The sequence below is a fragment of the Notothenia rossii genome (assembly GCF_949606895.1).
Source record: "Notothenia rossii genome assembly, chromosome: 8".
NCBI lineage: Eukaryota > Metazoa > Chordata > Actinopteri > Perciformes > Nototheniidae > Notothenia > Notothenia rossii.
In genome coordinates, this window is record NC_136906.1 from 40,782,779 (window position 1) to 40,809,115 (window position 26,337).

At 40.3% G+C, this 26,337-nt stretch overlaps 1 protein-coding gene across 1 annotated transcript in view; it reads left to right on the forward strand.

Annotated features, from left to right (window-relative positions):
- Positions 1-3,336: 3,336 nt before the first annotated feature.
- The window catches only part of ap2a1 (adaptor related protein complex 2 subunit alpha 1), a 34,778-nt gene continuing 11,777 nt past the window's right edge, over positions 3,337-26,337 (forward strand). Inside the window, exons 1-10 of the mRNA XM_079645242.1 lie at positions 3,337-4,145; positions 10,850-11,061; positions 22,338-22,531; positions 22,807-22,936; positions 23,191-23,292; positions 23,560-23,819; positions 24,704-24,872; positions 25,133-25,270; positions 25,506-25,721; positions 26,193-26,212. Coding sequence (XP_079501368.1) covers positions 4,079-4,145; positions 10,850-11,061; positions 22,338-22,531; positions 22,807-22,936; positions 23,191-23,292; positions 23,560-23,819; positions 24,704-24,872; positions 25,133-25,270; positions 25,506-25,721; positions 26,193-26,212 — 1,508 coding nt within the window. The 5' untranslated portion in view covers positions 3,337-4,078. The remainder of the gene's footprint in view (positions 4,146-10,849; positions 11,062-22,337; positions 22,532-22,806; positions 22,937-23,190; positions 23,293-23,559; positions 23,820-24,703; positions 24,873-25,132; positions 25,271-25,505; positions 25,722-26,192; positions 26,213-26,337) is intronic.

Here is a 26,337-nt window from a genome sequence, read left to right on the forward strand (position 1 = left end):
GCCCTCTCTTTATACACACAGGCCCCGCCCACAGCCAGCTCTCATTCTTCTTCTCTTTGGGTTTTAATTAACCCATGGTTTTAACCATTACCGCCCTCTTCTGCTCAGTGTGGATCATCGATAAGAACCTAGCCATAATCCCGTTTCTCTACAGCCACTACTCCAACTTTAATTTTTAGCTTGAGTACCATCTCAAATGCCATTGGTCTGAACATTTATGGAAATGGAGGATTCAAATGAATTTTCTAATCGTCACACACATGTGCACACAGCACACTCACAGTCAAATTCAGTCTCTAAATGTAACCCTATATCCGCAACTAAACAGCATCTGGGAGCAGTGGGAGGCTCAAGGGCACCTCGGTAGTGCCCAGAAAGTGAGCTGGCCCCTCTTAAAGTACTTGTCCCCTAATCTTTTCTCGGACCTGAGACCTCCAGCTGCCAAATTCCTACAGACTCAACTACTGCTGCCCTGTAGGATACCAACTATTTCATGTTCTATTCGAATGAACATGTGTTTTTTTTTATCAATACAAAAGCTACGACTACATGAAGTGGAATGTTTAGTTAACTTTATTTACACGGATAAATTGAACCCTCGATTCTGATTGGTTAATTTAGCCCCTTAATATGGCACCCACCCGAGTGGAAGTGGGATAGGGTGTCGGGGCTGAATTGGAATAGGACCTAGTAAGAGTGTCTGAACTTTGACTTCCTTCTGGAACTTCCATCAGATCTGGAGCATTTAATGGGGTTCTGACTTTCAAGAATTATCGGCAGGAGCGTGCCGAAACTACAACTGAACTACTTTACTAATACATTGTGAATGGTGAATAAGCAGCAAAATATCTATTATTTGACTTAAATATTCTGCCAATCCCAAAGTTTTCATTCCTCATATAACATTTCAGAAAATAACTAGTAACAATTATGCAATCGGATTCATGCACCTGCCATAAAGGGACAACATGTGACAAAAACTTTAACAAACCTCTGCAAAAAAGTCAGTGTTAAACTGAGTGTTGAAAAACAGCATATCTTGAGTGAAGAATGTTTCTGTTTCTTATCCTGATCAGTAGCTCAAGTTATTGACACCACCAATAAGAAATCTAAATCAATGTGTTTGGCAGACTTTTTTCTTGCAAATGATAACAATAATGTTAATCATAATAATGCAAAATTTGATTTCTATAGCGTTTTTCATAACAATAAGGGGAGGGTTAGGATGGGGAGAGTACAAAGAAAAAGAAAAACAAGGACAAACAAAGACGATCAATGGGCATGGATGGGGGGGGGGGGGGTTATGGGTAGGCAGAGGAGAAGAGATCTGTTTTGAGGAGGGACTGAAAGAGTGTGAGGGACACGGAGTCGCAGAGATCTTGAGGGAGGGAATTCCAGGGCCTTGGAGCTGCCCCTGCAAAGGCTCTGTCGCTGAAGGTGCGTCGATTGGCTTTCGGGATTGATAGGAGGGCGGCTGAGGTGGATCTGAGACCGTTGGTGTTAATAGGGGTGAGGAGGTCAGTGAGGTAGGGGATAATTGGACTCGCATGCACAAAATGTGTCTGGATATAAATATGGATAATATCAAAGAGATGTAAGCACTTTTAATCTTGTTATAGCTTTTACATTCTAAATAGTATGTTAACATAATTTCAAAGTACGAATTCAAGTTTTTCAGTTTAGAGAGTATAAGTGCCACAAGTGGTCATGTGGTTGACATTAGCTAATTAGTGTCGTTTGAGACACACAGACAAACAAATATACCAACACACTGGACGATTCAGGCTTTTCTATTTTTAAGAATCTACCCCTTCACAACCCCCACCCAAACCCCTTTTTAAAATAAAACCCCTTACCTATATCTGAACATCACCGCGACACTCACTGTATGATAACAAGAAACCAACCCGGTATCACGGCAAGACGTGAACATGTGACGATTTACCATGCTGGGAGACGTGAATATGTCGGGTATTTCTCCACTGGTTAACATAGGTTAACAATACCGTGTAACTGTCACGTTTTGAAGGGACAAAACCGTGACATATTCACGTCCCCCAGCATGGTAAAACGTCACATGTTCACGTCTTGCCGTGATACCGGGTTGCAAGAAACATAGAATGCACCTATTTTAAATAAAAGCTCTTAGTTCAACTCTTGTCAGAGCTTAAACCTCAGTTTGAGTTTTTCCTTCCAAAATTCCAACAAAGATAATTGTTGGGAACCTCAACTCTTCTCAGTGCACTTCAACTCATTTGTGTAAAAAATCTAATTAGAACTTATTTTGATGCTTACTCTTTTTCTGTATGCTTCATCCCTTCAACACATACTGCTTCCACTACTTCTCATGCATGTTCAACTTTTATCTTCTGATTCAGAATCAATGTAATCCTTTACATTTTCACATCTTAAATTCATTAGCCGTTTTATACACATTTCAAACATTATGGATATTCATATTTTAAATAGCATTAATGCTAATTGAACCCATTCACTCACCTACTCCTACTGATTTACCCTCTTCTTACACATTCAAGCCGGATACAGTGCAGTGTCAGCTTTTCAGAATGTATCATTTAAGCTTTAACACTTTCCAGGCAAGTCATTTCACATTCCTGCTTTTTTAGCAATAGCTTTGCAAAAATGTTTAGCTCTTAGCAGGAAATGCATGTTCTAGTTTACTACATTGTGAGTAGTCAAATTATACATTTAGATTACATATACTTTCATTGATAACTTATTGTTAATTGAAATAAGACATTCCCCTTAATATAAAGTAGCTGTGCGTCTGGTGTTATTTAAATGTCATCTGTATTCATGTGACCCAAGAGATATAAGGGGAGTTTCAAAATCCCACACACAAATGCAGTGACAAGCAGTGTGTAAAGGCAGGTTCAACATTTTGTAGTATAAATATGTAACAACAACCGATATGTTTCGAATTATGCTACTTTACACACATTTAGTTGTGGATTTCTATTATATATAATAGATATAGGCTATATTATAATTATTTTATCAATATATATGTATATTAATATCTACAACAAAAGTGTGGGTGCATCAGATATAGACTATGAACCTTCTCTTTTATTATACGTGGACCTTTGTTGTCATTTTACCTTCACATGACCTTCACCCACCCCGCTGTCATTCTACAAACAGTTTCCTTGTTTGCAGCCTCTGTACCCGGTGCTAATACGTCTTTATAATGACAGGTACCTGGAGCCGGGCAGTGAATTTGGGCAGTGAATTTGGGCAGATTTAATCCCAGTGCCACCAAACTGGACCAATCAGCCTCAGGCTGCACGAACTGTCACACTGTAGAACGAAAGGGGCGTACGCGTGCACGGACTGCATGGCGCGGTCACGCGATCAGATCTGCTGTCACGAGCCTTATCCAAGCAACGGAGTGGAGGCTGGAGAATTAGAACGGACATCAATTATACACCACATTTCAGTTACCAAATTGAGTGTGTGGTTAAGAGAGCCGGGCTTTAAATTCGTATTGCAAGTTGGCACTTGAGAGGGTCTACGTAGTTATCCCGGACAACCGGTGATGTATCCCAGTATTTGAATGATATTGGTAGACAGCTAGCTAGCTGTTAGGCTAGCTATACGGCGCTTGACTTCGAAGTAACTCAACGTTATATTCTGTGACGTTTATTCTACTGACTGCATGTATCTGCGAGACACCCAAGTAGTGTGGGGTTTTACCTTTTGTGAATAGTTACAGTAGATGGTATATGCGTCGCCTCTATGTAGGTAAGGATTGAATGAAATAACGTTAGCTTGCCATAGCCAGCGGAAACGAGCCAGTTAACAGGGATAACGCTAATTTATCCTCCAGCACCATCCAGCTAATCTAGTGTATGCTATCTAAACTAACATAGCCTGCCACAGGCATACCGCGAGCTTTGTCAGCAACACTGAATGATATAGGTGTAGCGAGCAACTGGAATTGCTGAAAAGCTAGCTACTACTAAACGTCAAGTTGGCCATATTCGACTCCAGTCCGTTGTAAAGGCTGAGCGACGTCAGATACCGTTAAGGCCGGAGTGAGGACAAATCTGCAAACATGCCGGCTGTGTCGAAAGGAGATGGAATGCGCGGATTAGCAGTTTTCATTTCGGACATAAGAAACTGTAAGTGACATTTTCTATCGTTCCTGTAACTGATGTGTGTCGTTCATCAGTTAACCCATTCCTTTTCTTTTTTTTTACATGTGTTGTATTAACGTGGTGGGCACCACAGCAAAGAGCCGCTAACTAAATGTACACAAGACATCCTCCTCGATGTGAGGCTGACATGTCTGTTTAACGCACCTGCTGCAACAGAACCAAGGCTCCGATACATGCAGAACACGAATCCTCGTCTGTGTTAGTAGCTGCTTTGGTCAAACTGTAGTGTATATGTCATTATTTTAAACTGACAGTTTGAGGATTATAATAGATAGGAAGGACAGCTGAATCGTAACCTGAAGAGCCTGCCATCATCTATAACTGGCACAATCGACAGGGCACCATGAAATAAACATATGCTATTTTCAAAACGTAGATTATGTTTTTTTAAATGTTTGCATACATTTGCAACTTTATTGTATAGATTTTCGCTTTTTAAAATTGTGTCATTGACGACTAACGACATTAGTCAAAAGGAGCTATAGGTTTAAGCGCAAACAGTTTCTGACTTCTAATATTGATATAATAACATTTTGTATGATAAAATATTTCATCGTGGTATGTGTAATTAGTATATAATTCATTCACATGTGTACAAAATTGTCTGGGAGCTAACAGAAACAGAAATGAATGTCTATGTAAAGCTCATCCATTGAATTAAATACCTGACAAATCAAAGTAATTTGGTAAGAGTGTTATATTATATGTTGTATGGGAACAATCTTTTGACAGGTGACAAATATATTCAGCCTCAGTATATAACATTATGTCACAAAAGACTATGCAAATCAGTAGGGGTGTAACGGTTCACAAACATCTCGGTTCGGTACATACCTCGGTTTTTAGGTCACGGTTCGGTTCGGTACGTTTTCGGTACAGCAGAAAAAAATTATCACAAAAAGTAAACTATTAGGTTTTGGTTTTTAATTATTATTAAACTGTGAATATTCACTCAAATACAAAATATAATAAAATCAACATTATGGTGCAGCATTTCAATGAACTGAAATAATCTGTATTTGAACTGTACTGTAATAGTACCTAAGCAGCCAGTTTGACATTATGACTTGCTTGTCATTGTATTTTCATGTTTTCTTAAAGAAAAATTAACTTGTCCACATTGCTTGCCGAAAGGGGCAGATCTGCTGGCACTAACAATGTCTCCTGCTGTGGAGAACACCCTCTCGCTAGGGACAGAGGTAGCAGATACACCCAGGTAGCGCTTTGCTAACATGGCAACATAAGGATATTTGGCGTTTGTAATAGCTTTGGCTCGGTCTGAACTTTTTGCGAGTGGTGGAAGCTTAAAGGCTAGTGGGAGTTGGGTTTGCACTTCAGTCTTTTTTCTTTTGGTACCCCGGTGATATTCACTTTCGGGTGATGCCTTTTCAAATGAGTGTGCAAGTTTGATGTATTGCCAGCCGCGTAACACATTTTAGTTGAACAATGCCGACAAACAGCTTTGGTTCGGTCCACCTTTCTTTGTCCGTCATCCTTGTACGTAACTGCGAAACCAAAATGTTCCCAAACCGGAGACTTCAATGATGCTGGAGGATTTTCGAGCTCAACTTTATCTGCGTTCGCCATTTCGACAGTTCCTCAAATTACTGACTAAATTTGAACGTATCCCTGTGACCAGCTCTCATAGTATGCCTCTCGTCCAATGAAATGACTTGCTCGCTCTATGACGCGTTGAACCCAATGTGAGCAAATTACTCTGAATGCTGCGACGCAGCAACTGAGATTACTTCCAAAAAGTTGTTCACGTTCTCAATTTTTTACGTTTAACGTTATATTCGTTCAGTACACACGTGTACCGAACCAAAAGGCCCGTACCGAATAATTTCGGTACGTGTGCCGTTACACCCCTACAAATCAGTGAGGAAAGATAAAAAGGTTTTGATCATTAGACTGGTTTAATAAATGCAGTTTTCTGCTAACCTGGAAACAGATCCAAAATGGAACCATTCATTGGATGTCATCCCTACATCTGCCATTGCTCTACTACTCTATACAGTTTTTACTGTAACTGCCTTCCATAATACCTCTAACAATGCACCCAGTTATTATTTGATGCAGCATTAAACAATTGGCTTAGCTAAGAAATACAAACCCGTATTTTCCCTTCCAAGCCTTGTAGCTTTTTGGCTTTCACAGTATTATATAAACAATTCTGTTTTGATGCCAGTTCACAAGGTATGTTTTTATTTAGTTACTAGATGGACTGGGAATGGCTCTAATGGAGATTTGAATAATGTTTGATGTTTGAAAGGTCCAATGTCATGGCTATTTCTACTGATCATAATTCCATTGTTGAGGTCTACTAGAATAGATTTATATTGTGCAATTTTCGCAACTCACATTGGTTTCTCATACAGCATCTCTGTATGGTATGTGTATTCACTCTCTGTCCTACACGGCTTGTTGGAGCTCCTGCCCCCCCCCCCCCCTCTCTGTGAGCCCAGTGGCTGTCTGCGAGACACAGCCCGAACACACACACACACCCGCAGCCTGGCTGAGAGTTTTTGTGTGTGCTCAGTAGGGCTGAATGATATAACGTGTCATGGCGATAACCGCGATATGCGCATTCGCAATATTCACAACGCAGGGACGTGCGGTTTTATTCATTAAAAAAAAAAAATGCTCACGCACTTTAGCACAGAATTCAAAATAAAGGTATCCTTATTACTTATCGAAACTGCACATACAATATATCCGATTAAAGCTGAGACTCCACAGATTATTTAAGTATAGTATCATCACTAAGCGATCCGATCTCGCGACAGGGGAAGCAAACACAGACATCACAACACGTACCTTTACGGGAGATCTTCTCACCGTAGCTGTCAATCTGATCGAAAGACGTGTTCAATGGCATTAAAACGAGAAAAACGCGGCTGAATCGGTCGATCCATAGGTTAATAATGTATCTGTGGCTTTGAAGCAATTGTTTATAATCCATAATTCCATTTTTATGTAAAAATCGGAGCCCAAAATTTAGCTGCCAATGGTATCCACCAGAGTGTATGCAGCTTCCGGTTTTGGCTACGCGTCACTCTCACTCCTTATAGAGAGCCGCAGTGACGCGTCCTTAAACCCGGAAGTAAACTTATTTCGTTTCTTTCATCAAAAACCAATGCAAATTCTCCATAGGATTTTGGAAAATAGCTCGAAATAAGGTCTGTGGTTGACACTAAGAGAGGGATCACGTTTTGTTCAGCTGGATAATCTCCACATGTCAACCCTACTTTTATAATCTTTGAATCATAAATCTAGTCGCCAGAAGCAAAAATGCTAACGTTATGCTATTCGAACTACAAGCCAGTACAGCAGCAGGGCTGCTGTGGCTGCTTGCTACAAAAGGAAAACTTGCGAGGCTCTCATGTCAGGGGTACTTGAGTGAGTGACATGCAGGCTCTGCATGCACAGCAAACCACCAATCACAATCATTATTGATCAGATCACAGCAGGCCCCGCTAGTTTGCAGACCATCAAAACACCAGTAAAAAATGAGCGAGGTACAGGAGGACAATACCTTCATCCGGTTAAATATAGTTAAAAAAACCGCAATATATATCGAAGGGGGGAAAAAAAATTGCGATGTCAGTTTTTTTCAATATCGTGCAGCCCTAGTGCTCAGGCTGAGTTCCGCGGTGTCTCGCTGTCTCGCCGACCCCACACCAGTGAGCCAACTCACACTGTTCGCTCCTCGCAGCAGCGAGCCTTGCAACGTCCCGCCGTGTGTGTGTGTGTGAGGAAGTCCACGGATTGGTCCAAACGTAACTGCTCCGTGGACGTAACTTAACGTCACTATAGGGCTGCACGATATTGAAAAAAACTGACATTGTGATTTTTTCCCCCCCTGCGATATATATTGCGATATGAAAACATACAGGAATTGAAGAAAAGACAGTTTTTTTCCTGCAAACCATCCTTTCTTGAACTTTAATGCTATACAATTGGTATTTTTTTAACTATATTTAACCGGATGAAGGATTTTAGTCGCGGACGTCTGGATCTTAAGTTATCAGAGCAACAAGCTGAGCTAGCTTGGTTAGCAGCACCAAACTGCCCTGGAGAAACACATGAAACTACTTTATTCAGTGTTTTTACCTTTAATCACCGGGTCCGTTTGCTTTGGAGATTTGATTGTGGATTGCTGTGCATGCAGAGCCTGCATGTCACTCACTCAAGTACCCCTGACATGAGAGCCGCGCAAGTTTTACTTTTGTAGCAAGCAGCCAAATAATTGTAACATGACGTGTTTGAGTTAATTTGGCCTACTTAATATCGCAAGTCCTAAAGATAAATAAATAAATCAACGCACGTCCACGCGATTATCGTCACCACACGATATATCGTACAGCCCTACGTCACTATACCCAAATACGTCACTATACCCAAGAAAAAAACAATGGAAAAAGATAAATCTCCAACGAGGCGTTCTGGGGCAGCATAGACAGGTCTTTTCTGTTTTAGAGTTTACTCGCTACAGGGTGTACTTTGAGGGTGTGTGACTCTGCAGACCATTTACATGCATAAAAATATACATAACACACAAGGGGACGGGTAATAACCAGGAAAGCATGACATGGGACCTTTTTAAAGTGATCCCTCAGGCCTGAGAAATGTCCATGACAATTTTCAATTGCTAAGCAATTAGTTATTTATTTCTCATTCAATGGTATTGAGTTTCACTAGTTTGAAAGAATTGTATTGCATTTGATATTATCTGTTTTGTTACAACATTAATACAAAATCAGTTTGACTTGTATATCCCCAAATAATGAATTGCCCTGAAAGTCCTGCTTTTTAACTTCATCTACATGGAAGCTCCCTTCTCACTCCAGAGGTCATTAGACATACCGTTTTCATTTGTATTATCAAGTGCTTAGAAATATTGCATGCTTCTTATTTCCCAAAATGTATTTCTGATTGGTGCAAATTAGGGATGCACCGAATATTCGGCCACCGAAAATTATCGGCCGAAAATGGTTAAAAAGGCCCCTTCGGCTTTCGGCCGAAAGGGTTTTAGCACCGAAAAAATATCACCAAATGTCAGAGAACAGGGTTACGTTGATCATACTCCGCATATTTGTCCGGGTGTTTTGATTTCAAGGGGTTGAGTAATCCCGAAGTGGTGAAAGTCTTTGCAGTTACACCCCCTCGAGAAATGTCAGCTGAACACGTTTTACAAATCGCAATCCGCACCTCTCTCTCTGATACTTTGAAATATCTCCAAGCGGCAGACATGTTGGCTGTGAGCCAGCCGCGAGCATGGTCGCGCGCCGTGCTTGTCGCCGCGTTTTGATTACGTCATCACAACAACACGTTAGGTTACCAAACTTATAGGTGCATTTGTTGTTGGTGAAGGCCTGGCTGTTAAAGTCTTTATTTACACTATTTTGTTGTAGGCCTACTGGCCTAGATGTTTATGCAGTTTTAAAGCACCTTGGCTTTGTTCTGAATGCACTTTGTTGTAGTTATCCTACAGAGAAAAGAAAATGCACTTGACTTGGAATTAATGTACTGTCTGCATTCAAAAGTGCTGAATAAATGTTTTATGGACCCATAATAGTGATTATTATTTAAGTTAAGTTTTGCCATAATCATGTCTTTTTCCATAATCGGGTAGCTGAACAACATTGGTAAAAAATGTATACATTATATATATTTCTATTAATCATTTTCGGCATTCGGTTTTCGGCCAACTGTTTCCTATTTTGGGTATCGGTTTCGGCCAAGAATTTCCCATTCGGTGCACCCCTAGTGCAAATTGAGGTGTTACTATTGCCCCCCATTTTCCCAAATGTATCTGTACCACTAAAACTTGCAAAAGTGATACAAGGTCCAATAATGTTGCACATTATATAGTGTTTGTCAAGCAGGTGATTTGCTTTCACTTGCTACAGGCATTCCACACAGGGTTTTAAGTGAGCATGGCGTACGTATACAACTTGAGTTGCAACAGTAGATTAATACACCAGGGAAGTGAAGAAGAGTTCAGTAAGGCTAGATCAACATGTTGCCTGCGTTAAAGTCAGATTTGAACGCACCACCAAGACCAAAGCTAATAGCTAATCAGCACGTACATTCTGATCCAGTGTGGGAGGAAATACCTCTCCATACCAGCAAACGGCGGTAGTCTTTGCTGGTCATAAAAAGGGAAAGTAGAAAACATAGGACTTCAACACGTGTTTCTTTTACGATACATTTGTTATAACGAAGTGGAGTCTGCTCACTACTTAGCTTTATATCAGATAGCCATGTTGTTCTTAAATATTTCTTTCTCTCTTACTTTATTGACTTTACTCATTTCAACGTTTCCCCATATCTGTTCTGTTCATGTGCACTGATTTAATCTAACTCGTAACTCTTATGCAGACGGTAGGGTGTTTTTTCATATAATTTATTTAATTGTAGTAAATGAAAATATAAATTACAGGTGTGTTGAGCATGATATTGGCTCTGTAGGAATATGCCTGCTCGTTGCTATAATGAGCAATTAGTACGTGCATGTTGCTTGGTATAGAAACACAGCTGACTTAATGCAGTTGATACAGCTGAGGTGCTCCATCATCCATACTGTATTAGTGAAGAAGGGATGAGAACGTCCTTCTTGTCCACTTTTGAATGCTGATTTTGCACAACTTTCTTTCCCCTGTCAGGTAAGAGCAAGGAAGCTGAGATCAAACGGATCAATAAAGAGCTGGCCAACATTCGCTCCAAGTTTAAAGGGGACAAGGCTCTTGATGGCTACAGCAAGAAGAAATATGTCTGCAAGCTGCTCTTCATCTTCCTGCTCGGCCATGACATTGACTTTGGACACATGGAGGCGGTCAACCTACTGAGCTCCAATAAGTACACAGAGAAACAGATTGTAAGTCTGCTGCTGCTTGTGTTATGTGTTACAGCATTGATTGATAGAGTTTTGTACACGATTATCCAAGTTCACTATAAGACCCTCTTTACACCTCAACAAGTGAACAGCTCTAGAGATGCATTCACACCGGACACAAAGCAAATGTTCACATTAGGGCTGTGCGATAAGCTTACTAATAAGACAACTCAGATCTGAAGCTACACAGGAATCTGCTGCCAAAGTCCAATAAAAGAGACAAAATTAATCAAACCAATTTTTTGGTGCATTTTATTAGAGTATAAAAAGAAATACGCATTACAGATGGACTTTGAATTGGAATAGATACAAAATAATCATCCTCCCACTCGGAGTGAAAATTATATATTTTGGGCTTTTTTTGCTTGTGCCATAATTGCGGTCTTGTGTGTGTGCGGACTGTCACTCCTGTTGACACGGATAACGTCAGCGAAATAGTGCCCACTGCCCAGCAGCCACGCCCCGACACATGGGGTGACGCCGGCCAATCACAAAGCTTTGATGCGTTCATGTGCATTATTCTGGTATAGGAAGATTATGTTATGGGACATTAACGATAAAACAGAATATTGTTGTTCTATTTTTATACACATCTCGCGATCGACTGGGAATCTCCCCGCGACCCTTCTTTTTAACGAGTTGCTGCTCTTGTTCTGACATCTTCGCTCGCGCTGAACACTCACAACACATATCACTCCCACGTGGCCGAGTGGGCTTTTAGGGATGGGCGAAAGCGCAGCCAGCTAAATAATCGTATTTTGTCAATTATGCTGTTTTCATAATCGTCGCAAGCCATAATCGTAATCGCGATTAAAATACGATTAATTGCACAGCCCTAGTTCACATTGCATTACTCACGTGAGTCTGACCGCGGTGTTTACTTGTGTTTACTCGGGTGGCTCAAACTAAAAGCACCAACGAGGAGGCAGGGCTCATGTCTATGTAGATACGGTTGTTAATACCAGTGTTGGGACTAACGCGTTACTGTAACGCAACAACTTTTTGCGGTAACTAATAGCGTTACTAGATACCTATTCCCATTAAGTAACGCCCTTATAGTTGCTGTGATTTAAATGGGTGCGTTACTGCGTTACATTATGTGATGGAACTGAACCGAATCTCCCTGCGGATGTAACTTACAGGCGAATACAGCGATGTCCTCTCACAGCACCATTGAAAAGTGAAAGTAACCAGAGAGGAGTGATGATTGGTTAACGCGGGGTAACATTTCAGGGTAAGCCAATCAGAGACAGAGTTGGGCGGGTCTTGCCTTATGGGGAACATACACAGACACACAAACACTTGCTAATGCTAACACACACACACGGCAACGCTCACCACCAGCACACACACAATGGCAGATGCAAGTATCAGCGAAAGCAGCAGCGCATTTACAACTTGGAGATATAACCACTATTTTCAATTTGTGGGGATAAAGGACGCCAAAAATATTACGGTCAAATGTGAACTGTGTGTAGGACAGAAAGCATTGTCCACATCGAATAACGGCAATGCCGATCTCCTGAAGCACCTAACTAATGTACATGGAGCTATAAAACTAGTCGCCAAAGACCCCACCGTCTCAACCAACGGCAGTGACCCAGATGGAGCAACACCATCTAAACAGCCAAAAAAACATTTTTTCAAATCGCCACATGTCACCCAGAGTCAACTAAATAGATTGCCAGGTATGTTGTTGAGGACATGCTGCCCATCGCAACGGTCGAGTCTGTTACCTTCAGAGAACTAGTCAGCAAAAAACAACACAAAAACTTGTATTTGTATTGTTATTATTTTTAAAGTAAAGTAACTTGTTACTAGTTACTTTTACAATTTAGTAACTAATAAAGTAACTAGTTACTTTTGGGAGAGCAGTAATTATAACTATTACTAGTTACTTTATAAAAGTAACTTGCCCAACACTGGTAAATACCAACAACAAAATGAACATATTTTACAGTAATTTAATTGCAATACACATATCAAAATGATGGCATCACCACATACTGATACCCATTAATAATAACCATGAATTAATAATTGGGCGAGTGTGTCCGCAAGACGGCGGCAAAAAACGTTTAAAATGCCTGCTTTCTGAATGGAGATCACATCCACCAGGGTAAGCTAATATGTAGCTGCTATGTCCACACTCACAACAACATCATATAGACATAAATTAAAGTACCACTGTATTTGCCATGCCATAGACATTCTGTGATTTGTACACACACAGTTATCAGCATACACATTTTCTCCAATTTCTATTTTCTTCAATATTACATTACATTTAGCTGACGCTTTTATCCAAAGCGACTTACAATAAGTGCATTCGACCAGGAAGATACAACCTTGAAGAAAACAGAATCATATAAGTACATCAGGTTTCATAGAGCCAAATATTTCAAGTGCTACTCAACTGGCTTTAGATAAGCCAGCCCTTTATTAGTATATAAGTGCTTTGTTAGTAATTCAATCGCTCGAAGTGGAGTCTAAAGAGATAAGTTTTCAGTCTGAAGAAGATGTGTAAGATTTCTGCTGTCCTGATTTCAATGGGGAGCTCATTCCACCATTTTGGAGCCAGGATAGCAAAATCACGATTTTTTGCCGATGGGAACTTGGGTCCCCCTTGCAGTGTGGGTGCAGCGAGCTGTTTGGCTGATGCAGAGCGGAGTGCACGTGCTGGGGTGTACGTTTTAACCATGTCCTGGATGTAGGAAGGGCCAGATCCATTCGCAGCATGGTACGCAAGTACCAGTGTCTTGAAGTGGATTCTAGCAGTTACTGGAAGCCAGTGAAGGGAGCGGAGGAGCGGCGTGGTGTGGGAGAATTTTGGAAGGTTGAAGACCAGACGAGCAGCTGCATTCTGGATGAGCTGCAGAGGTCGGATGGCACATGCAGGTAGACCAGCCAGGAGGGAGTTGCAGTAGTCTAGGCGTGAGAAGACGAGAGCCTGGACCAGAACCTGCGCTGATTTCTGGGTCAGCTGGGGACGTATCCTCCTGATGTTGTAAAGCGTGTATCTGCAGCAGCGGGCTGTAGCAGCAATGTTTGCAGTGAAGGACAGTTTGTTATCTAGGATCACACCCAGATTCCTTGCAGTCTGAGTCGGGGAAACAACAGAGGTGCCGATGTTGATTGTTAGATCAAAAGAGTGGGACAATCTTTTCTCGGAAGGAAAAGCAGTTCAGTCTTGTCAAGGTTGAGCTTGAGGTGATGAGCAGACATCCACTGAGAGATGTCTGCTAGGCAAGCAGAGATGCGTGCGACGACCTGGGTCTCTGAGCGGGGAAAGGACAGAATTAGTTGGGTGTCGTCAGCCTAGCAGTGGTATGAAAAACCATGCGGGCTAATGACAGACCCGAGCGAGTTTGTGTACAAGGAGAAGAGGAGGGGACCAAGAACCGAGCCCTGAGTCCAAGAGGGTGGAGAAGATAGAAAATAGTTTTTTGGGATTGGATCTTATCTTGAAAGAAAGTGCTTTTTGCCTGAGAGATCAAAGCAGAGAAAGAGGAGTGGAGAGCCCGATAGGTTAAGAGGTCGTCATGGTGTTTGGATTTCCACCGTTTCCGCTCTGCTGCCCTAAGGATGGTTCTATTAGCACGCAGTGCGTCATTTAGCCAGGGAGCAGGAGGGGACTGACGAGCCTGCCGAGATGTGAGAGGACAGAGAGAGTCCAGAGAGGATGAGAGAGTAGAGAGGAGAGTTTCTGCAGCAGAGTTTGAAGGCAGGAGTTGGAACGAATCAGAGGAAGGGAGGGGTGAGAGCACCGATGAGGCAAAAGTAGAGGGGGAGAGGGAACGAAGGTTGGGGCGGACAGGTGCAGAGTTAGAAGAGATAAGGTTGTTATGTTTGGAAAGGGGTAGAGAGAATGAAATGAAGAAGTGATCGGACGTGTGAAATGGGTTTACAGAGAGGTTCGAAGTAGTGCAGTTCCTTGAGAATATGAGGAACTGTTAGCTCTGTGTGCCGTTGCCCCTAGCCAAGTACATCAGCGTCACATTTTTATCTTCATTAATGCGAATGCTGTTTACATTATGTTGTTTATTCCTTTTTAAAACATTTTCTTTTAAATATTAAGCTTCTTTACTATTTTTCCTACTCTTCCAGTTTAACATTTCACTTTCAAGTTTTCAACAAAGTCATTGCAATGCATTTGAGTTGTAACAATTTTGATTCAAATAATTTCACTTTTCTGCATTTCTCCGCTAAGTTCAGCAACACACTTACTTGGTTTTTGTAGTTTAAAGCAGCTACAGAGACCATTCAACTAATAAAATATTCAGCTTTTTCTGCATTTTTAGCTAAATTCAGCAACAAATGTACACAGTTTACAGCAAGGGTCGGCAACCCCTGGCACACGTGCCACCGTAACCAGTGGCACACTAGGAATAAGTGGGCAAAATATTTAAATTTTATTTTCGGATCTTGAACGAGACCGCCGCCAGAGCGTGTCTCCTCGTTACCTGTAGAAGGAAGCCATGCACGCAACTCAGCCCCGCTTCTCTTTAACTCCAGGCGACTTTCTGCCGCTTTCCTCCGTGGTGCAGTGCTGATCGTTTCACCACAGAGGAATGCACTTCACAAATTGCAGTACCCATAAGGAGCAAAGGCCGCAGTTTTCGCGTGGCTGTGTCTTTAGTTGAAAGCCCAGTGGCGATCGGCTAATCTCTCATCGAAATAACATGCTACACAGGGGCGGACTGGCCATCTGTGTTCTGGAGAATCACAGAACGGATGATCGTCCTTATTATTATGCCGTTTAAACCAATTATTTAAATGTTTTTATTCAATTCTGCCTCATGTAAGTTGCGCTGACAGGTCCACACACTGGTTCCCTACAGCGAGGCTCCCCCCGCCCTCCTGTTGACAGTTCACAAGCGTCGACCTCCCCCCCCCCCCAAAAAAAAGTTGCCGACCCCTGGTTTACAGCATTCGCACGCATTTTCAGCAGGAAATGCATTTTCTAGTTTCTATAAATATTCATTATAATAAGTTTTTTCATCAAAACAAAACTGTAATTCTCTCATCCGCACAGTTCGGTGCACCTACAGTATATGGATAAACTCCTGTTGCATGTAATATAATGCCATGAGAAAAAATAGGAGAAAAGGATAAAAATATACAGTCCTGGAAAAAAATAGATCACTGCAAATATTCCACTTTCCCATATTTATAGGTTACCCTAAACCAGTTGTTCCCAACCTTTTTTTCTTTTACCAAGGCACATCTGAAAATATTTCTCGACCCCAAGGCACACCAACTTTTGGTAGATTTAAAAACCACTTCAGAGCTTACACTACAAACAATAAATACACATGCATTGGTTTTCAAATGTGTATTTATTTTTAATAGAACATTTTATAGAACAAATAATAAAATATAAGTCATCCTAAAAAATATATTGTAACAAGAACCAGACTAAAAACGTCAACACCATTTCTTAGTATGATGAACGAAATATTATAAACAGGCGTACTGGCTCTTTTCTTTTGGCTGAAAATAGTAGGCCTACCTGTGTAAAAACAAGAATGCATGTAATTTTCATTCCAACTCTCCTTCTGAGTTATTATTTTACATTTGGATTTCAAAAAAGGTAGGCCTATGATAACTTAAAATAAATAATAACTTAATAATAATTATAACAGAATAATCAGTTTAAACGGCAAAACTAAATAAAACTATGTTAGGCACATTCGTGTGTGAGCAGAGTCTCTTTATGCGCGGGGGGGGATAGTCTCGCAACGCGGAGAACCTATCCCACTGACAGCCGGGGGCTTGTTTTGGACATATGCGAGTGAGGAAAACGCCAGCTCGCACAAGTAGGAGGTTGGAAACTGTAAAAGCACATTGATGGCACTCTCTGAGAGGGATGGATACTCGTGTCCCACAAGCAGCCTAAAGATATCCAGCTGTTTAAACTAGTGGCTGATATTAATGAGAGAGGATTAAACGGCTCCCGCAGTCAATCGAAGTCTTCATTCATAGGAGGGAAATATGACTCAAACCTCTCCTCCAGCACTCTCACCCTCATCACTCTTGTAATATTTTGTCGCGAGGATAAAAAGCTGCTCTGCACGCCGTAAACAATGACGGCTGATGTTAGTCATGAGAATTTAAGCAGTCAGTATGAGGCTATATTCAATTTAATATTTCTAAATCTGAGCAATATATATATATGTTTTATTAGCTTATCAACTCCATTGTACATATAATAAAATAAAGTTTATATAAAGTGAAGTATATTAATTGAGAAATAAATGTGGAACATAAAAAAAAAAGATTCTATGGCACACCTGGACTTGTGTGCTGCTGCACACCGGTTCGGAACCACTGCCCTAAACTACTGGTAACATTTCTCCCAAATCTGTAAAATAAATGTTGTTAATTAGGAATTTATTTCCATTAAATAAAACTGGTCAAGTAAAAATAAAGATGCTTTTTTTGCAGAACTCAGCCATGCACAGGAAAACAAGTTCATATTCATTTTAAACACTACAATACAAATGTTTTAATTTGGGAAGAGTTAAGAAATCAATGTTTTGTGAAATAACCCGGATTTACCATCACAGCACGACCTGTTTTGGCACCTGTCTGTTGGCTGACTCTTCCACTCCTGCCACACAAATTCAAGTAGTTGGGCTTTGACTCGTCTTAATCTTGAGGATTCCTGAGGGCTACTTGGTTTGCAGTTGGTTAAACTTGTGCACCTTTGAAAACCAGTTTGCTTTTCCACTGACCAGCGCCATGTAGTCGCCTTTAAGTCGCTGCACCATCAGAGTGAACATCCCTCAAAGTGCAAAACAATGGAATATTGAATAAGTAGGTACTTGTTGGTATCAGAATGATAGCAAAGGGGTTGCCATTATTGCCAAGTATTTGGAAAGGCCTCGTGGAAAAGAGGTATCAGTCTGCCAACAGCAATGTGACACACGGGAAGAGGATGCCAACACACAGGAAAGCTGTAAATGTAAATAAAGATTATTCCACTTAATATTGATTTGAAACTCTTTCTTAGTTAAACAATTGGTATTGTGTTATTTAAAGAAAAATATGTACGGGTTATCTTAAGTTAAAAAACACTGCACATCTTTTGTTATTTTCACCAGTTATTTTATTTGACTCTCAATGACAATATTTTTTATTTCAATTTAGCTGTCATGAATTTACTGAATAAAACTAAAATGTTTATTTTACTCAAACGCATACCTATAAATGTTTAAACCAGATACATTGATATATTTGCAATGGTCTTATTTTATATATATTTGATATATTCTCCTTTTCCTATTTCTTTAATCAACTTAATAAAACCAAACAAGCCACCTTTCTCTCATGGGGATGTCTAATCAGTTCCTGTTTGTATGGATTCTATCATTCCTGAATCAAAACCTGCATGTTAAAACAAAGTGTTAATTATTTGGTTATTTAGATCTCAAAATAAAGCTTTTGAGCTCATCATAGTTTAGCTCACTGAGAGCTAAACTATGTGTTCACTATGAAATCTGTCTCAGAACAACATGTGAAACACTGCACCTGATCTGAGTGTACTGACTGTCAGTGTTGAGTAGAGGTAAATGACCTGTGTGTCATCATCCATATACTGTCAGATTCACAAACTTTCAAAGTATTATGCCAGGTATCAGACTCTGTTGTTAATCATTTGTTGCCCTGCCGAACCCCAACTAGTTTCAGCTTGAAACATTGGTTTCAGGTCCAAGTCGGTTCTATGGAAATGCAAGCACAACATTTATAGCAATAATCATGATAAGCAACCACAAACCAGAAAAAAAGTCAATTTCTGCTATAGCCTATTCACGATTAACATTCTTTGGTTCCCACACAGACCAGCTGGGGTACCCAATACAATATAACATTATTGGCTTTTGACGCAGAAGCCGTTGGATAATAATATATATATATATAATAAATAATATACTTTGAAATGCATACTTGTTTAGCTTATTAAATAAATAAATCGTTAATGCTATTTAAGACTTGTTGGTATAATCAAAATGTTTAACTTACAATGGTGGGTAGTATTAGATTAATGACAGAAATGTAACTCCCCTGTCTGCCAAAATGATGGATAACAAGAAAATTTAACTCCAGACAATTTTATGTATCGATGACCACAGCTCTTAAGTGACAGAGACAATTGAATTAAGAATGTACACCTCCTAACATACCCAAGAACTCATACTAAAGATTTTCTCTAAAGAATAAATAAACATAATGTTGTTGTTGTTGTATTGACCTTGGACACAACTGATTAACAGATAGTCTGTATTTCTCAGACACAGTTGTGAAATTCAGCCATAATCTATTTTTCCCCAGCATTTTGTTTATCATTTTCAGTGATTAGAAGACACATTTGTTAGCCTTTAATCTTAATTATTTTTGTAATAACAACATACTGAACACGTTTATAGATTTTGCATACATACGAACATGGAGAAAAAAAAGAACAGACGTTGAGAATGAGTCCACTGAAAACGCGTCTTTGTTTCTGAACAGACAGATAGCAACAATGACATTTTATAGAATTAGTTTCTGTATCCAGAAAAATCTGGCCAGATGACCTCTGATAAAGTTAGCTATTTTGGTTTATTTAAAAGCACCACTAGAACCGCAGTTTAGAATGCAGGGGGAACCTTTCTCCTAAGAAAATGTAGAACTTGACAAGACTCTGCTTGTGAGCCTGTGGCACAGCTGTTAGATGAAAGGAGGAGACACTCCAAGGCGTCAAGTCAGGAGCTCTTCAACCCACTGTCAATGACTTTTTCGCAGCACATTGCCCTCTGAATTCTAATCTGTCCAAATCTGACGGGACACCAGCTCCACAGGTGAAAAACTAGTTTGACTTAACAATGCATTAAATGGATAATTTTGCAGTTTGAATATGATTACGAATTGAGTGTATCCCTTTTTTTGCAAAGGCAGTAAATACATATTTAAATGTTAAAGCAGAAGAAAGACCTAAGCCACTGTGCGTATTTCCTGATTCAGTGTAGTGGACCAATTTTCACAGGAACAGCAAATGTTGACTAGGCAGAATAATGTTGAGTCAGGGTCTCCATTAGTGTGCCCTCAAAAACATCTAAACTACTGCTCAGACAGAGTTTGGACAGAGTCGAAGGCATTAATAACTACTATAAACCAAGAACATTTATTACGGTGAGAGCTTTTTCATGATTCACCCCGTGGTTGCTTAATTTGTTAGGGTAAAACAAAAAAAAGTAGGAAAAGTGCAACTGTCATATGAACTGCTCTAATTTAATCTTTGAAACAGATTATTGTTCTTCATGAATCTGCTATTCAAAGATGTGTAATGTTTTAGATTGTCTACCCTTACTATCGCCACAATGAAACACGTCCAGAAGAATGTCATGCAAAGCTGCCTGCCTTCCTTTGATTTTCTCTGAACGGCCTGATCTTTTTAATGTCAACCATTTGTGCAGATAGCATTAAGTAATAAAAGATCGCTGATTCTAATGTAGCGTTAGCATGTCTCCCTCGGGGGCATCCGGGCTTAATAAAGGGTTCATGAAATATGACTACTACTCTACTGTTTAACACTGGTTAACTTAATGTTACTTCATGTTAAGGCTAATAAAAATGACAAGGCTAAGCCGGCTGTAATGCTAACTAACGTGCTTGCTACTAGCTAGGTAGCTAACTTGATCCAGCCACCCACTCCTGGTCCTTTCATCAGACGGGAAGCTAAAGAATGAGTAAGACCCATTGCTGGTATGATTACAGTCTGGTACAAAGCACACAGGCATATTGTAAAAGTTATCTTATCTATCTCTTATATTTAGTGGAGGAAAACAATTATGACATCACTTACGCAACTCTGGGATTTGTAGTCTTTCTAGTTGCGTATTTTTCATAGTCTTATATTTCAACAGTTTTACGAAAAACTCTTGAGTATTTTGACATGGAAATTATTTTTTAAGATTGACAAACATCATATGTGTAATTCATGGCACAATTCAAACGGGATCGAAAGATAAGATTTCTCTCCCCATTGACTTCAATACATAATTTTTCCGAAATAAGGTCCCATCGGGCGGAAGTAGAAGGGCGGGACTTAGTGCCACAGTGACACGTCCTAAAACCCGGAAGTAAACTCCTTCCGGTTCCTTCGACAAAAACGCAAAATAATTTCTCCATAGGATTTTGGAAAATAGCTCGTAATAAGATCTGTGGTTGACACACATTTAAGAGACGGAATCAGATTTGTTCAGCCGGATAATATTCACATGTCTATCCTACTTTTATAATTTTAGAATCATAAATCTAGTCGCCAGAAGCAAAATGCTAACGTTATGCTATAAACGAACTACAGCAGGTTCGCTGCTTCAACGTCACGCCAACTTAAGATCCATATTCAAAAGTACAGATTCAAAATTGTACAAGTTGAAGCGTTTTTTTTTTTTACAGTTTGCAGGAGGCAAGTACTTGCTTTGAAGCAGAACACAGGGAAAAACCAACTTAGCAGAAGTGTGTACGTGTTCGGTGTAATGACGTAAAACGGCCTCGACAACTTCTGCAGTCCTATTCAGCCACTCGGTAACAACCATCGTTTTTCAGACACGTTAACTCATCAAAAATCACCAGTGGGGTCACTGCTGATGTATTTAATGTCGTAGAAGAAAACGTGATCCGTCTCTTAAATGTGTGTCAACCACAGACCTTATTTCGACCTATTTTCCTAAATCCTATGGAGAAATGGCATTGCTTTTTTGTCGAAGGAACCGGAAGTGGTCAAATGCTAACTTACTTCTGGGTTTTAGGATGCGTCACTGTGGCACTCTATTTAAAAGGGAAATAATAGCATCTGAGTCACTAGTTAATAACAAACATTGAAATTGTTAATGGTTGATGTATAGGCTGGGTGTGATGGGGTCAAGGACAATTTTACCTTTGAGTGATAGGAGTCGTTAAGCTGCAGTCACATGACAAGCAGCTTAACCCTAACCCCTAACCCTTGTATTTATATGGAGTGAGCAGTGCTTTAATACTTTTTCTTTTTTTAAAAAAAAACAATACCCTGAAAAAGTTCAGATGGTTGCCTAGCAACGTATGGCATGTCCTGCCTTCCCTTGAAAAGTTGGCACAAGAGTAGATATCCAGGGCAAAACATGCTTTCCTTAACCATATTTCACACCAATTAACACTTTTAATTCTATGTTGTTGAGATGGCTTCACTTCATCTCAGTGGTATATCATTGCTGTCTTGTTCTCTGTTACTCCAGGGTTACCTGTTCATTTCAGTGCTGGTAAACAGCAACAGTGAGCTGATTCGTCTGATCAACAACGCCATCAAGAATGACCTCTCCAGCCGCAACCCCACCTTCATGTGCCTGGCACTTCACTGTATTGCTAACGTGGGAAGCCGTGAGATGGCTGAGGCTTTTGCCAGTGAGATCCCTCGGATCCTGGTTGCTGGGTGAGTTCCAGCTGTCTGTGTTGTGTTGTTTTGGGCCAAAGGTTAGCCAATCCCCCTGAAAAATAGTATTTAATTTATATATATTTCAAGGTAGTGTATCAAAAGGTAAAAGATCCAACTAGTGACTTCTGCTTTGTGAGTGTTAAGGAAGTAAAATCAATGACATCATCCTGATTTTCTTCTCTTTTGCTGAGTGATGAAGCCAAGGCAGTTTTCTATCATTTACAACCCTGACTTCACTTAGCTGCTGGTAACGTTAATGTGCTGTACCACAGTGATACCATGGACAGTGTGAAGCAGTCTGCTGCCCTGTGTCTGCTGCGCCTCTATAAGACCTCTCCTGACCTGGTTCTGATGGGGGAGTGGACCTCCCGGGTGGTGCACCTGCTCAATGACCAACACATGGTGAGTGCACAATTCAGACCCCTGTACACCAGTAATGTGGTCACATAATGCAGTGTTGTTGTGCCTGTTTGATCATAAATCTATATGACATTTTTATGAGTTTTCTCATATGAACTGACCTTGATCAACATCACAACATATTTGTTTTGTTATAAATACATTTTTAATCGAGGACACTAGTTTCACCACTGATATCAATGGATATATCTATGGGATTATTAATCATCTTATTGTGAGTATGTTTCTGTGTTCAGGGTGTGGTGACAGCAGCCATTTCCCTCATCACCTGTCTGAGCCAGAAGAATCCAGATGAGTTCAAGACCTGCGTTTCACTGGCCGTTTCCCGACTTAGCAGGGTGGGTGTGTGTGCTTCCTAAATAATAAATTGTAAAAATAAACATTTTATTTAGATTGTGTTGCTCGACATTAACAACAAGCATTCCTCTCCATTTACAATGTTTCCTGGGCATTGACGGCATTGTTTTCTATGAACTTCTGATACTGTTTAAAAGCAAAATTATGGGAAAGTAAGCTGTGCTTTGCAAAGACAGTGAGGCAGTCTCCGGCACATATTTAGCTTGAATTAGCTTTACTTGCTACAACTAGTTCTGTTGGCTCGGCAGATTGTGTCCTCGGCCTCCACTGATCTGCAGGACTACACCTACTACTTTGTCCCGGCACCCTGGCTCTCCTGCAAGCTGCTGCGTCTGCTGCAGTGCTACCCTCCACCAGAAGATGGTGCTGTCAAGGGTCGTCTGGTAGAATGTCTGGAGACCATCCTGAATAAGGCACAGGAGCCACCCAAGTCCAAGAAGGTGCAACACTCCAATGCCAAGAATGCAATCCTGTTTGAGGCTATCTCACTGATCATACACTATGACAGGTGAGTGTTCCGACTCTCATTAGCTGACACATACAAACAGTCATAGTATTGAATTCAGTAACTTAGCAGTGTAGCACCTTTAGTGTATCCTCTGCAACGTGAGAAATGACTGGAGGTATTACGTATGTAAACAAGACTCTATCTTCCCTTCACTGTATTACAATAATTTTGTATTGGTATGATTCATTTACTATATTTTTTATTATTTTTTTATGTTATTATAGTTTTCTTAAAATAGTTCTATCTGTGTTTTTAATTTTAGTTTTATGTATGCACCAATGACATCAAGTCAAATTCCTTGTACGTGTCAACCTACCTGGTAATAAACCTGTTTCTAATTCTGATGAACTAGTGTGAAATCTAATTTCTGGTGTGTTCACATTGGAGGCGAAGTGATTGTGTGAGGATCTCAGTTTGTCATCACTGAACATCACAAAACAAAACGCCAGCCGTTGGCTCAGGGCGATGGCACACAGAGCTCCCAGTTCCAGTTCCTTCCAGACTGTCTGAGGCATGGCAATTTGCGGCTTCATTTATGTCTGTATGTTGTTATTGTGAGTGTGGAGGCTTGTGGATACACTCGCCAAAGCATTCATTCATTGTTTTCACTAACTGGTATTAGTATATCATTATTTCCGCATCAATTTGACTCTAGTTTTATAATTAAATCAGTCAACATAAGTAAATGTTGTTGTTGGTATCAACATTAAGATTAGCCCCGCCTCCTCGCCAGCGCGTATAGTTTGTGTGACGCTAGTAAAGACAAATGATGCCGCGGTCAAACTCGCACGAGTAATGCAATGTCAATCTTCCGGAGGGAACGCGCATTTGAACTTAACTGAAGCCTGTTGACAGTGCAGTAAGTTTGGCTGTGTGTTCTGCAGCGAGCCCAACCTGCTGGTGCGAGCCTGTAATCAGCTGGGCCAGTTCCTGCAGCACAGGGAGACCAACCTGCGCTACCTGGCTCTAGAGAGCATGTGCACCTTGGCCAGCTCTGAGTTTTCCCATGAAGCCGTCAAGACACACATCGAGACCGTCATCAACGCCCTCAAGGTACTGTCTCACTGTCAGAACTAAAGATAGTCTCTTACCAGTGTGAGCAACTTTTTTCAAGCAGCATAATTCTACCAACCACCAAGTCGTCCCATGTACATTTTCCCTTCACAAATCAGCATAGCTTTCAAAGGTTACAGGCTAAGTGTGTTATACTGTCCAGTAGCACACAGATATACAGTTGTATTTTGGTCTATCTATACTTCTGTCACCTTTTCCCCTTCTGTTTTGTCACTGTTTATCTCTTTGTAACTCTGCAGACTGAGAGGGATGTGAGTGTTCGACAGAGGGCCGCTGATCTGCTGTATGCCATGTGCGATCGCAGCAATGCCAAGCAGATCGTAGCTGAGATGCTCAGCTACCTCGAGACAGCAGACTACTCAATCAGAGAGGAGATGGTGGGTTTGAAAGACTGTTCCAGGTTTTAATGCCACGCTATGTTCAGTTTTTTCACCAGATGTGAAGGCTAAATTCCTCTCTTAATATAGAAGGTGGTTTGTTTCCACCAGTTGCATGTTGAAAATTGCAGTCTTCAATATAGAAAAAAAGATTCCAGTAGCCTTACAGTTTACCCAACATATTTAAAGTCTTCAAAGTGATTGAGCTGTTATTTGTTATGCCTTCCTCATTCAGGTGCTAAAAGTAGCCATACTTGCAGAGAAATATGCCGTGGATTACTCCTGGTACGTGGACACCATTCTCAACCTGATACGCATAGCTGGAGACTACGTCAGTGAAGAGGTGTGGTATCGCGTCATTCAGATCGTCATCAATCGAGACGATGTGCAGGGCTACGCTGCCAAGACGGTCTTTGAGGTAACACTACACAAAATCATAAAATGTAACTTCTGACCACAGCAGTAGATTGAAATGCAGGTCTTTAGCTGAGAGGGAAACGGATTGAATGTGATGGACACTAAAATGTCTTTTGCATTTATCTAACGATTATCAAGTACTGAAAAGTGACATAGATTGTCTGTTCAGATACATAATCTAATGTAGTGAAATGTTTTTTTCTTTCTTTGCTAATTGAAAAAAAATAATAGAGTAACATCTTTTATATTTCAACAATTTTATATAAGCAATACTAAATTGAAGTGAGTTATCAACATATGTTATTAAAGGAAACTTCTGTTTGTTTTCTACACCATTGAGTCCTTTTTTTAATGGTTTAGGATTATTTTCTTTTTTATCATAACGTTCAACCCACCAACGTCACATCTGAGCGATACAGTAACTAAGGGAGACAACCAGTGTTTCTACAATAGACGTTTATGATCAGATTGCAGATTATCTCCTGGTTTCAACCTTAACCTGCAGTTGTTCCAGAAGATCTCCATGTCCACAATAGTTACGCTGCATTTGTTTTCTTTTGTGTGAATTGTGAAGTATGTTAACAAAGAAGAAGCATTTTCTTTGACCTTTTTATCATTATAAAGAAACTCATTAACAGGCCATTCAACAA